At 55.4% G+C, this 10,360-nt stretch overlaps 2 protein-coding genes across 3 annotated transcripts in view; one reads left to right on the top strand and one right to left on the bottom strand.

The window, feature by feature from the left end:
- Positions 1 to 3,733, bottom strand: part of HAPLN2 (hyaluronan and proteoglycan link protein 2) — a 6,352-nt gene extending 2,619 nt beyond the window's left edge. The window contains exons 1-6 of the mRNA XM_029933448.1: positions 3,610 to 3,733; positions 3,394 to 3,526; positions 1,037 to 1,139; positions 468 to 712; positions 214 to 330; positions 3 to 87 (exon numbers count right to left, since the gene is read on the bottom strand). Coding sequence (XP_029789308.1) covers positions 3 to 87; positions 214 to 330; positions 468 to 712; positions 1,037 to 1,139; positions 3,394 to 3,526; positions 3,610 to 3,636 — 710 coding nt within the window. The 5' untranslated portion in view covers positions 3,637 to 3,733. The remainder of the gene's footprint in view (positions 1 to 2; positions 88 to 213; positions 331 to 467; positions 713 to 1,036; positions 1,140 to 3,393; positions 3,527 to 3,609) is intronic.
- On the top strand, positions 2,680 to 5,962 carry LOC115288556. Of its 2 annotated transcripts, XM_029935967.1 has the most exons (4): positions 2,680 to 2,856; positions 4,277 to 4,477; positions 4,565 to 5,049; positions 5,217 to 5,962. In XM_029935967.1, the coding sequence occupies exons 2-4, from the start codon at positions 4,465 to 4,467 to the stop codon at positions 5,340 to 5,342; spliced, it is 624 nt and encodes a 207-aa protein (XP_029791827.1). In that variant the 5' UTR covers positions 2,680 to 2,856; positions 4,277 to 4,464; the 3' UTR covers positions 5,343 to 5,962. The 2 variants fall into 2 exon arrangements, with proteins under 2 accessions (XP_029791827.1, XP_029791826.1); XM_029935966.1 differs by having other exon boundaries at positions 4,565 to 5,962.
- The last annotated feature ends 4,398 nt before the right edge of the window (positions 5,963 to 10,360 follow it).

Genomic DNA, 10,360 nt, shown 5'->3' on the forward strand with positions numbered 1-10,360 from the left:
ACGGGGCGCGCGCCGTGAGCACCGGGTAGCGCACGGAGCCCTCGAGCAGCCAGCCCGCGTTGCACCAGTCCAGGCCCTCGGTCCACGCTGGCGGGCAGGGGGAGACGGGGGCGGGGGTTAGGGGGTCCCGGCAGGAGCCTGACCCGAGCCGTCCCTCGCGGGGCTGGCTGACGGCCCCGAGGGGCCCAGGCGGTGCCCAGGTCGGGCGCTCACCCTGGTACAGCTGCGCGTAGGTGGCCAGACGCCCGTCCTGCTCCTCGCACGCCTGCTTCGCCTCGTAGTAGTTGAACTGGTAGCGGCCGCGGCTGGGCTGGTACGGAAACACCACCCCTGCGGGGAGGCGGCCGCCTGAGCGGGGCCCGGGTGACCCCCGGGAGCGGGCCGGGGGAGGCGGGGGCCCTGGGAGACCGAGCTGGGGTGCCCGAAGCCCCGCAGGAGAGGAGGGGATGGGAACCCGAAGGCCTCACCCTCCAGGCGCAGGGTCAGCGCCACGCTCTCGTCCTCGATGCCGTTGATGAGTTCACAGCGGTACCTGCCCTCGTCCTCCAGGCGCACGCCCGCGATGACCAGGGAGGCGTCCAGCCGATGCCCCCTCCGCATCCTGGCGCGCCCCCCCAGGGGCCCGTAGCCCCGGGCGTGCAGGCCGTTGGTGATGAGGATCAGCGTTTCCCGCAGCTCCCCTGGCTCCACTTTGCTCCAGCGCACCTTGTAGCTGGGAGGCGGGGCGCCCAGGACGCAGGGCAGCGTGGCCGTGGCCCCACGACGAGAGTGAATGACCTCGTGGATGGGGGGCAGGAGGTAGTGGGGGCCGGGGTGGGGTTCTGAGCAGAGGGGGCCACAGTGGCAGGAACCCCTTGGCCCCCACTGCAGGTGCCCATCCAGACCCTACTCCCCAGAACCCCCAACCCTGTGCTCCATTGCGCGCGCAGCAATGGCTCTCACTCCCTGAACGCCTCCAACACTGCCCTGCCCACTTTCCCCGCCCTGGAGCGTCGTCCCCACCTTCCCCAGATTCTGGGTGGCGCTGAGGTCTTACCTAGGTCCCCCAGCGCTTTGTGGAAGATGGCGAGAGCCCAGGGAAGAAGGAAGTGGCAGAGACTGAGCGGGTCTGGCATGGTGGGGGGTCAGCCCAGCGCGGTCTGCAGGGCACAAAGCGGGGAGGGAGCGGGGTTGGAGATGAACTCCCATCCATCAGGAATCGCAGAGGGGACTGTCCCATGGGAAGGTGTGCGGGCAGAGAAGGGAGCTGTTGGGGCCAAAAGGCGAGAGGGGAAGGGGCCCTAACAAACCCCCTTCCCCCAGGCCTGCTGGGCCGCCCCACCCCCTCCCCTCACAGGGGCCAGCCCTCCAGGAGTCCTGCCCTCCCCGGATTGCCAGCACAGTCTCTCTCCTCTCCCAACTCCACCTGCCAGGGCAATCTTGTCACTCTCCTGCTTAAAGCAGTCGCTTCCTTTGCCTGAGGATAAGTGTCCTACCCAAGGCCTCCAAGGTCGCCTCCTACACCCCGCCCCGCCCCCACTGTGCCCTTTGCACTATCTTCCAGAGGGTTGCACTTCTGGCTCCAAAGAGTCCAAGTTCACTCTCACCTCGTCCTACCAGGCATCACTGTGGGCCTCCCCTCCTCTGGGAGAACCTTCCTCTTCCCCCGCCCAGTAGGGTGCCGTGATCTACCTCACTGGCCTGGGCACGCCTTCTTGGAAGTACTTTGATTAGCAGCTGAATTAACAGTGTGAATTTTAAAACATCTGCGCGTGTAGACTCTATCAGTGAGGTTTCCGGTAATTACAAAATTATAAAAACTAATTCCAAACACAATTGTCTATTTCAATAGTTGCTTTTTCCTCTTCTTTTTAAAATATTTTACTTTATTTTATTAAGTAGACTCCATGCCCAAGATGGGGCTATAACTCACAGCCCTGAGATCAAGCGTCAGTGCTCAGCCGACTGAGCCAGCAGGTGCCCCAAGTCCCCCCGCTTTATTCTATCTGTTCTTTATCACCTTTACCATTTATTAAAAATTGGAGCGAGGACCCCTTAACCTAGCTTTATTCATTAAAAAAAAAGTTAATGTTTATTTTTGAGAGAGAAAGCTTGTGTGCGAGTGGGGGAGGTGCAGAGAGAGGGGGAGAAATAAATAAGGTAAATCTGAATCCGACTCCAGGCTCCCAGCTGTCAGCACAGAGCCCAAGGCGGGGCTGGAACCTGTGTGCCAGGAGATCATGACCTGAGCAGAAGTTAGAAGCTTAACCTACTGACCCACCCAGAGGCTCCTCATTTTCTAAACCAGAGTCCTCCAAGTGCTAATTGCATGACATTGAACGAGTTACTTAACTTCTGCCTCAATGTCCTCATCAGCAGGTGTGTGTGTGTGTGTGTGTGTGTGTGTGTGTGTGTGGTGTGTGTGTGTGTGTGTGTGTGGTGTGTGGTGTGTGGTGTGTGTGTGTGTGTGTGTTTGTATGTGTGTGGGTGTGGGTGTTAGTGAATGAGCCCACGCGAAGGATTCTGGGAAGGAGAGCCAGGCCGGGAGCGAGAGGGAGGAAACCGCGCAGGGGTCGGAAGAGGTGGAGCTCAGTCCCTCCGCCAGCAAATGAAGGCCACGGAGGGCCTCGCGGGGATTGGCGGGCAAGTGCGTGGGCCGGGACGCGCCCGTGGGGGGCGGGGGGGCCAGGTGGCAGGGGGCTGGCGGGCAGCCAGCTGGGCACCTGCGTCAGCGCGCGCCCAGCCCTTCTCTCGTGTGCCTGGCATTTACTCCTCTGAGCCCTCTTGAGCTGGGAATGGGGACGAATCGCCTTTGACGCATGCTCAGACAACGCTGCACAAATCACAGGAGCCTGGAGTGAGGTCGCGGCACAGCTGGTAAGAGGAGGGTTTGCTGGGATTTGAGATCAGGCTCAAGGCCACTGGTGTGTAGTTCTGTATTTGAAAGCAGGCACACAGGTATACTCTTCGTAGCCCCGACAGCGAGCCAGAGAGCCAGCAGCCCCCTTGCCTACCTGTTAGAAGCCAGTGTCTTCACAGGGACAGGGAGGGAGGGACAGTGATGGCAGCCTCCTGTCCTACTCCAGGAAGAGGTGCCGGTGAAGGAGTTGCCGGGGCCCCTGCGAGATCCAAGCACTTTAGGGTCTTGGGACTTGGGCACCTGATAAGCGGGGTCCCTTCCTTCTGCATCTTTGAGGAAGGGCCCCTGCCCGGAGCTCACAGAAGCAGCCAAGGTCCCGAGAACTTTTCCACCTGGCACTCCGCTAAGCCAGGCTAAGTGACCAATGTCCAGCCCGGGACCCGGCACTGTATCTGCACCACTCGCTGTCCTGAGCCTGGGGAAGATGCGGGGCTTGGGGCCAGGGGTGGGGACCCCCAAAAGAGATGGAGGAAAGGACACCCAGGAAGGCTTACCTGGAAGAACGTGGAGGATGTGGTGCCTCGTCCCCTCCCGAAGCTCTTGGACCAGAGGAGGAGCAGACCGCCCGATGGGTGCGGAGAGGCTGGCCGCGGGGTGTGCGGGCGGGCGACGGGGGAGCTCACAGGCCTGTGGTCAAGCCCCCGCGGCCTCCGGTTTTCCACGTGGGCCTCCTCCAAGCAGCGCCCTCCCCTCCCCCAACCAGCTCTCACCTCTGTCCTCCGGAGCTGGGTGCGCATTGCCTGTAGGCTCTCAAGGTGGGATCCAGACTGCCAGGACCTCCAGCTGCTTCGAGAAACCTGACCCCTTCTGTCCAGCCCTCCTTCTGTCCGTCTGTCTCTCCTTTCCCGCTCTGTCCCCACCCCATCGGAAGCACAAGTTCCCATTGTCTCTGTCTTTCCCCCTATTGTTGAATAACAGGGGCCCTTTCTTCATCCTGTGGGCAAGGGCAACGAAATGTCAACAGCCGGGGATGTGGGATGCGGGACCGGCTGGCACACGGCACCGGAAGAAGGGCCCGGGTAGGGGCAGGCTCAGGACAGGACTGGACATCCCCAGGGAAAAGGGAGTGGGGTGGGGGGCTGGGGGAGCGGTTGGTGGGAAGGTTGAACCTCGGGAGAGATTTGGTGTGAGGCGAGGGATGGCCGGGTTGGAATCGCGCTCGGGAGGCTGGTGGGAGGGCTTCCTGCGCCCGAGTTTCTGAGAAGGACTTTGGAGCAACAGAGGAGGCAGCTTATTTGTCCCACCTCCTCCTCGTGTAAATTCTCCAGAGAGGGGAGGTCCCTGACCTCTCTGGGTGGAAATACACTTGTGCACAGGGCCCCCTGGAGTGTGAGTCCTGCTGGAGTTCACGGTCACTGTCCCGACCTTTCTGTCGAGGTACAATTTACATACGACAAAGAGCAGAGACCTTCCGTGGACAGCTCGGGACACTTATAAGTGTATTCACCACAGAACTAACCGCCAGATCAGCACACAGAACATTTCAACACGCAAAATAAGCCTGTTTCTTTGGGGTTTGCTGTCAGTGCGGAGGGAGGACTCTCTCCTGAAATGGCCGTTTAGGAATGGTGCTTACAGGTACAGTCCCCGCTTAGCCTTTCTGTCTGCCCAGAAAACCCCCATCGGGAGCTTTGCGTTATTGGGATCCTGTGCTTTTTGGAACAGGAGGGGACCTCAGGGCGCCCACCTTCTTCAGTCACCAAGAGGACCTAGTGAGAGACGGCCTTGCCCAAGCCCGCACGGAAGGCGGCTGTGGAGCCCGGAAGTTGCTGCTGTCCCCACGAATCCGTCTCTGGAGCGTCTCCCGGACTCTCCGGGTCCGCGGGCTGAGGGCTTTCTTCTGGGGCCACGTCTCATATCAGGGAGCCCACGCCACCTGCACCCTTCAGGGCTTGGAAGGAGTCTTCCCCATCCTCCAGCACCATCGCCTTCCCGAGCCCTTCCCTCCTCCTCCCGGGGGCAGGAGACAAACAGCCCCTGTGTCAGGCCGAGGACACCCGGATCCGCATCTGACTGGCCTCCGCCCAACTCAGCCACACAGCCTCCTCCGCCGCGGGGGCGGGGGGCTCCGCGGCTCTGCCGGCACCCCAGGCCCCCTCCTGCCCTCTTTCCCTCCAGAGCACTTCCGAACCGTGGTCTGCAGCTCTCAGGTGTGTGAAAGGCTGAGTTTGGCAGGGGAGGAAGGCCTGGAACTATTTGAGGGCGGCGGGAAGAGCGCTGCGAGGCTGGAGCTGGGGACCGGAAGGCTGGGGAAGAAATGCGCCGCGACCAGCCAGACCACGCTCCCCTTCACCCCCTCTCACCCTCTCACCCCCAGGCCTCCAGACACAGCAGACCCGGAGGGTCGGCTGCTGAGCTCGCTCTTCTGGGTGGAGGTCTTTGCCACCTGCAGCTCCGGCTCTGGACTGAGCAGGGTGACGGAATGGGCTGGAACCAGCCCTGACTTCTCTTCCTCCAAGGCCCAGACAAGGCTTCGGGCCAAGGGCAGACCAGCTCCCTGATCCTGGTGCTCGCAAGCGGGTCCCCCTTTTCTGCTGCTTGAGGGGTACGGGGAGTTGGCAAGGTGGCCCTTTAGGGGTTGCAGGGAGAGGCCGTGGCCACTGGCAGGACCCCCCTCTCTTTCCCGCGAGCTTCACACACAGCTGCCTTCCTCCTCCAGCCTGCAAGCCCCCGGCCCAGGCGGACGCCTCCTGGGGCTGGGTCCCCAGGCCCTGCGTGGGGGAGGGGAGAGGCTGGGGAAGTCAGTCTTCAGCAAAAGGCACATTTTCCACTCAGTCCCGCTCCCTCCCACTCTACACTGCCACCTCTCTGTGGAGCAGGAGGACAGATGTCACCTCCATGTCCCCTGAGGCCTTGGTCCTCTCTCCATCTCCCTTCTGTGTGTCCTCTGGCCCTCCGCTGACCGGCTGCCTGTAAATAGGGAAGGCTGGGTCATGCTGGGGAGCAAATGTGATAATGTCTGGGGCGGCCGGGTGGCTGTCGGTCATGGCCCAGGTCATGATCTCGCAGTGCAGTTCATGGATTCGAGCCCCCATGGGACTCTGTGCTGACGGCTCAGAGCCTGGAGCTGCTTCCGATTCTGTGTCTCCCTCTCTCTCTCCCCCGCTCACGCGGTCTCTCTCAAAAAGAAATAAAACATTAAAAAAAAAACAACCAAATGTGATGTTTGTGAAAGTGGTATTTTAAACTGTAAACTGCCATTGTAGATAAAAAACCATTCGTTTTTAAAAGCAAAGCACCGTATGCACAGGGTTGTAATGTGTTTATTATTGAACTCTGTCAATGGGGTAGAAAAATGAGAGACTGCCTAGGCGGGGGAGTAGGAAGTCACATTGGCCTAAAGAAAGTTTGTGAGGGGCGCCTGGGGGGCTCAGTCAGTTGAGCGTCCGGCTTCGGCTCAGGTCATGATCTCACGGTGTGTGGGTTCAAGCCCGCGTCGGGCTCTGTGCTGACAGCTCGGAACCTGGACCCTGCTTCAGATTCTGTGTCTCCCTCTCTCTGACCCTCCTCTGCTCACGCTGTCTCTCTCTCTCTCTCTCTCAAAAATAAATTAAAAAAATATTTTAAAAATTAAAAAAGAAAAGAAAGGTGTGTGAGAGCAGGGCACCTTCTTTACTGCCCGGACAGGGAAGCACACAGCCTTTTCTGGAACACCGTGGGGCTTGGGACACAGGCGTTTCAAAACCCCACGCCGTCCTCCTGACCAGAGCTGTTTTGTCTGAGTTCGGTCTCAGAGTTTTTTTCTTTAATTTGTTTATTTATTTTATTTTTTTCTAATGTTTATTTTTGAGACAGAACACAAGCAGGGGAGGGGCAGAGAGAGAGGGAGACACAGAATTGGAAGCAGCTCCAGGCTCCGAGCTGTCAGCACAGAGCCTGATGCAGGGCTCAAACTCAAAAGCTGTGAGATCATGACCTGAACTGAAGTCAGACATTTAACCCACTGAGCCACCCAGGCACCCCTTATTTATTTTTGAGAGAGAGCAAGTATGCCAGCAGGGGAGGGGCAGAGAGGAGGAGAGAGAGAATCCCAAGCAGGTTCTGCCCCCAAACGTGACCTGAGCTGAAACCAAGAGCTGGACACTGAAGGAGCTGAACCATCCAGGCACCATTTCAGGTTTTATCAGCAGGGGGAAAAAAAAAAAAAAGGCAACGAGAGCTGGAGGAAGAGAAGGGACTCAGGAGTTCATGAGCCCTTGGGCTTTGTGGGGAGTGAGGGAGGGGGAGGGGAGAGGGCATTTAAACAGGACAGAAAGCTAATACCTTGCGGATTTAACTTTTAATTGGGATTGTGGGTAATCCCAGGACTGTGCTTCCTTCCTCCTGGTCTCCTCCCGCCGATCCTGTTTCTCGTCCTCTCTGCGCTAAATCCCTCAGCACTGACTCTGAGCTGTACCTGTTGTACCCAGATTTTAATATCGCCCCCTAAAACCAGAGATTACCTGGGAGACCAAATCACGCATGCAAAAGCAAAGGGCTTTATTACGAATTTAGGCCCAGCCAGCCTAAACTCGGGGACACAGACTTACTGGATCCACGTGGAGTGAGCCCTGAACAAAGGCAGGGTAGGGCTTTTATGAGTTTGGGAAGGGGGAGTTACAGGAAATACAGTGATCCAATCATTACTATACAATATTATTGACAGCAGGTTTAACCATTCACATTACCTAGAGTATTTGTTACTTTTGGCGGGACCCAATCACAACATTTAGAGTACTGACCAATCACAGAGCGGGCCCAGGATGCTCACGTAGGGCGTGGCTAGTCTTCCCCTCCATCTTTAGGCCCGCCCTTAGAAAGGTGAAAGGTGTGAGCTGGCCTTTCCTGATTGGGCCTCACAGGGTGGTCCTTCTGCCTTGGGCCATGTGTGCCCTTCAGTTGTCTCCTGGAGTCAGGTTCAGACCTGCATCCTTACATACCCACTTGCTGTTTTAAAAATATTTTTCCATAAAATAATATATGCTAACTGCCGAACATCTGAAATTCAAGGAAAAGGTACAAAGAGGAGGAAACCCTGACCCTTCACCTAGAAACGACTGCTTTCAACAAGTCAGCGTCCTTCCCTTGTTCTGGTGCATATAAAACTTTTCTTTTCTGTTTACTTATTATTGAAACAAAGAGAAACAAAGCATGAGTGGGGGAGGGCCAGAGAGAGAGGAAGACCCAGAATCTGAAGCAGGATCCATGCTCAGAGCTGTCAGCACAGGGCCTGACCCGGGGCTCAAACCCACAGACCGGGAGATCACGGTGTGAGCCGACGTCAGACGCTGAACCCACGGAGCCCCCAGGCGCCCCTGGTAAAGGTACGATTCACGGCCGTAAAACACAGTTCAGTTGTTTTCAGGATATTCAGGAGCCTAACTGCCACCACCATCTGATTCCAGGACAATTCATCAATCTGAAAAGAAACCGTGTACCGATTTCAGCCACTCGCCATTGCCGTCTCCCAAACGGACCTGTGTTCCAGGTTTGTCTGTTCTGGACATCGGGTGTAGACGGAACCACACAGCGTGGGGCCTTCGTCTCTGGTTTCTTTCCCCTGGCCGGTGCCACAGTGTCTCCACGGCGTGGCGTGTGCCAGCCCTTCAGGCCTTTTGATGGCCAAGTACATTCCAGGGGTGGGCCTACCATGTTTCACTTATCATCCAGCAGTTGAGAGATATTTGGGCCGTTTTCACTTTCTGAGTATTAGAGATGATGCTTCTGTTTACATTCACGGACAAGTTTTCGTTTAGACGTAGGTTTTCGTTCTCTCTGGGCACACGCCCAGGATGAGGGACGGCTGTGTCCCGTGGGAACCCTGTTGAACTTTCTCAGGACCTTCCACGCTGTTGCCCCCTCTTCCCTTCCCTCCAGAAACAAGGAGGGCTCCAGTTTCCCACACCCTCTCCACGTTGTCATCTTCAAAAAAAATTAGTGATCTCAGTAGGTGTGAAATGCCATTCCATTATGATTCCATTTGCATTTCCCTGCTGACGAATAATGTTGGGCATCTTGTCATGAGCTCATTTGCCATTTGTAGATCTTCTTTGGAGAAATGTGTATTCAGATCCTCTGCCCATTTTAAAATTCTGTTGTCTTTTTATTGTTGAGTTATAAGAGTTCTACATATATTCTGGATATTAGAACCTTATCAGATACATGATTGGCAGATATTTTCTCCCATTCTGTGGATTGTCTCTTGAATTTCCTGATAGTGTCTTTTAGGGCACAAAAGTTTTAATTTTAAGAGATGTAGAGAGGGGCCCCTGGGTGGCTCAGTTGCTTGAGCGTCTGACTTCGGCTTAGGCCATGATTTTGCGGTTTGTGAGTTCAAGCCCCATGTCGAGCTCTCTGCTGTCAGCACAGAGCCTGCTTTGGAACCTCTGCCGCCCACTCCTGCCCCTCCCCTGCTGGTGCTGTCTCTCTCAAAATAAATAAATAAACTTAAAAATTTTTTAACAGGGGCACCTGTGTGGCTCATTCGGTTGAGCGTCCGGCTTCGGCTCATGTCATGATCTCATGGTTTGGGGCGTGGGGCTCTGTGCTGACAGCTCAGAGCCTGGAGCTGCTTCAGATTCTGTCTCCCTCTCTCTCTGACCCTCCCGTGCTCACGCTGTCTCTCAAAAATAAATAAAACAACATAAAAACATATAAAAGTAAATTAAAATTTTTCAACAACAACAAAAAAGAGTTTTAGAGATTCCACTCCTACATTGAGTTCTCCGATTCATTGGATTAGTTTCTGCAGGATTTGCGGGAAGGGTCCAGATTCTTTTTTTGTTTGTTTCCACCTGGCTATCCAGCTGTCTCATCATCATTGTTGAAAAGACTATTCTCTCCCCATTGAGTTGTCCTGGCAGGCTTGTTGCAAATTAACTGTCCGTAAATGTATGTCTGTACGTCTATCCTATACCAGAACCATACTCTTGATTACTGTATCTTTGTAGTAAATTATGAAACAGCAAAGCATTATTCCTTCCACTTAGTTCTTTCTCAAGAATGTTTTGGCTATTCTGGGCCCCGTGGATTTCCATATGAATTTTTGGGTCAGCCTGTCATTCATGCCACAAAGCCGAGTGGGATTTTGACAGAGACTGTGTTGAATCTGCAGAGCATTGCGTTGAGTTTGGAGAGGGTTGTGACCTAAAGCATGAAGTCTTCCCATCCATGAACACGGGCATCTCTCCATTTATTTAGAGCTGCCTTATTTTCTTTCAGTAACATTTTGTTGTTTTCATGTACAAGTCTTGCACGTTTTTGCAATATTTTGTTAAATGCTGACGCGTCTCATTCCTCCAGATGACGTTACCTACGACGTTAACAAGGATGAGCCCTGGCGAAGAGCGCCGTCTTCTAGCTGACATTCGCCCTTCAATTACATCATACACATTCCCCCAAGTTATCAACAATCCTTCTTCAACGTCATTTCTCAAGGCTGTATGTTAGTCCCCTGTGCGGTTACACTAACTTACTTAGCCG

The sequence above is a fragment of the Suricata suricatta genome, chromosome 3 (genome assembly GCF_006229205.1).
Source record: "Suricata suricatta isolate VVHF042 chromosome 3, meerkat_22Aug2017_6uvM2_HiC, whole genome shotgun sequence".
Classification (NCBI taxonomy): Eukaryota; Metazoa; Chordata; class Mammalia; order Carnivora; family Herpestidae; genus Suricata; species Suricata suricatta.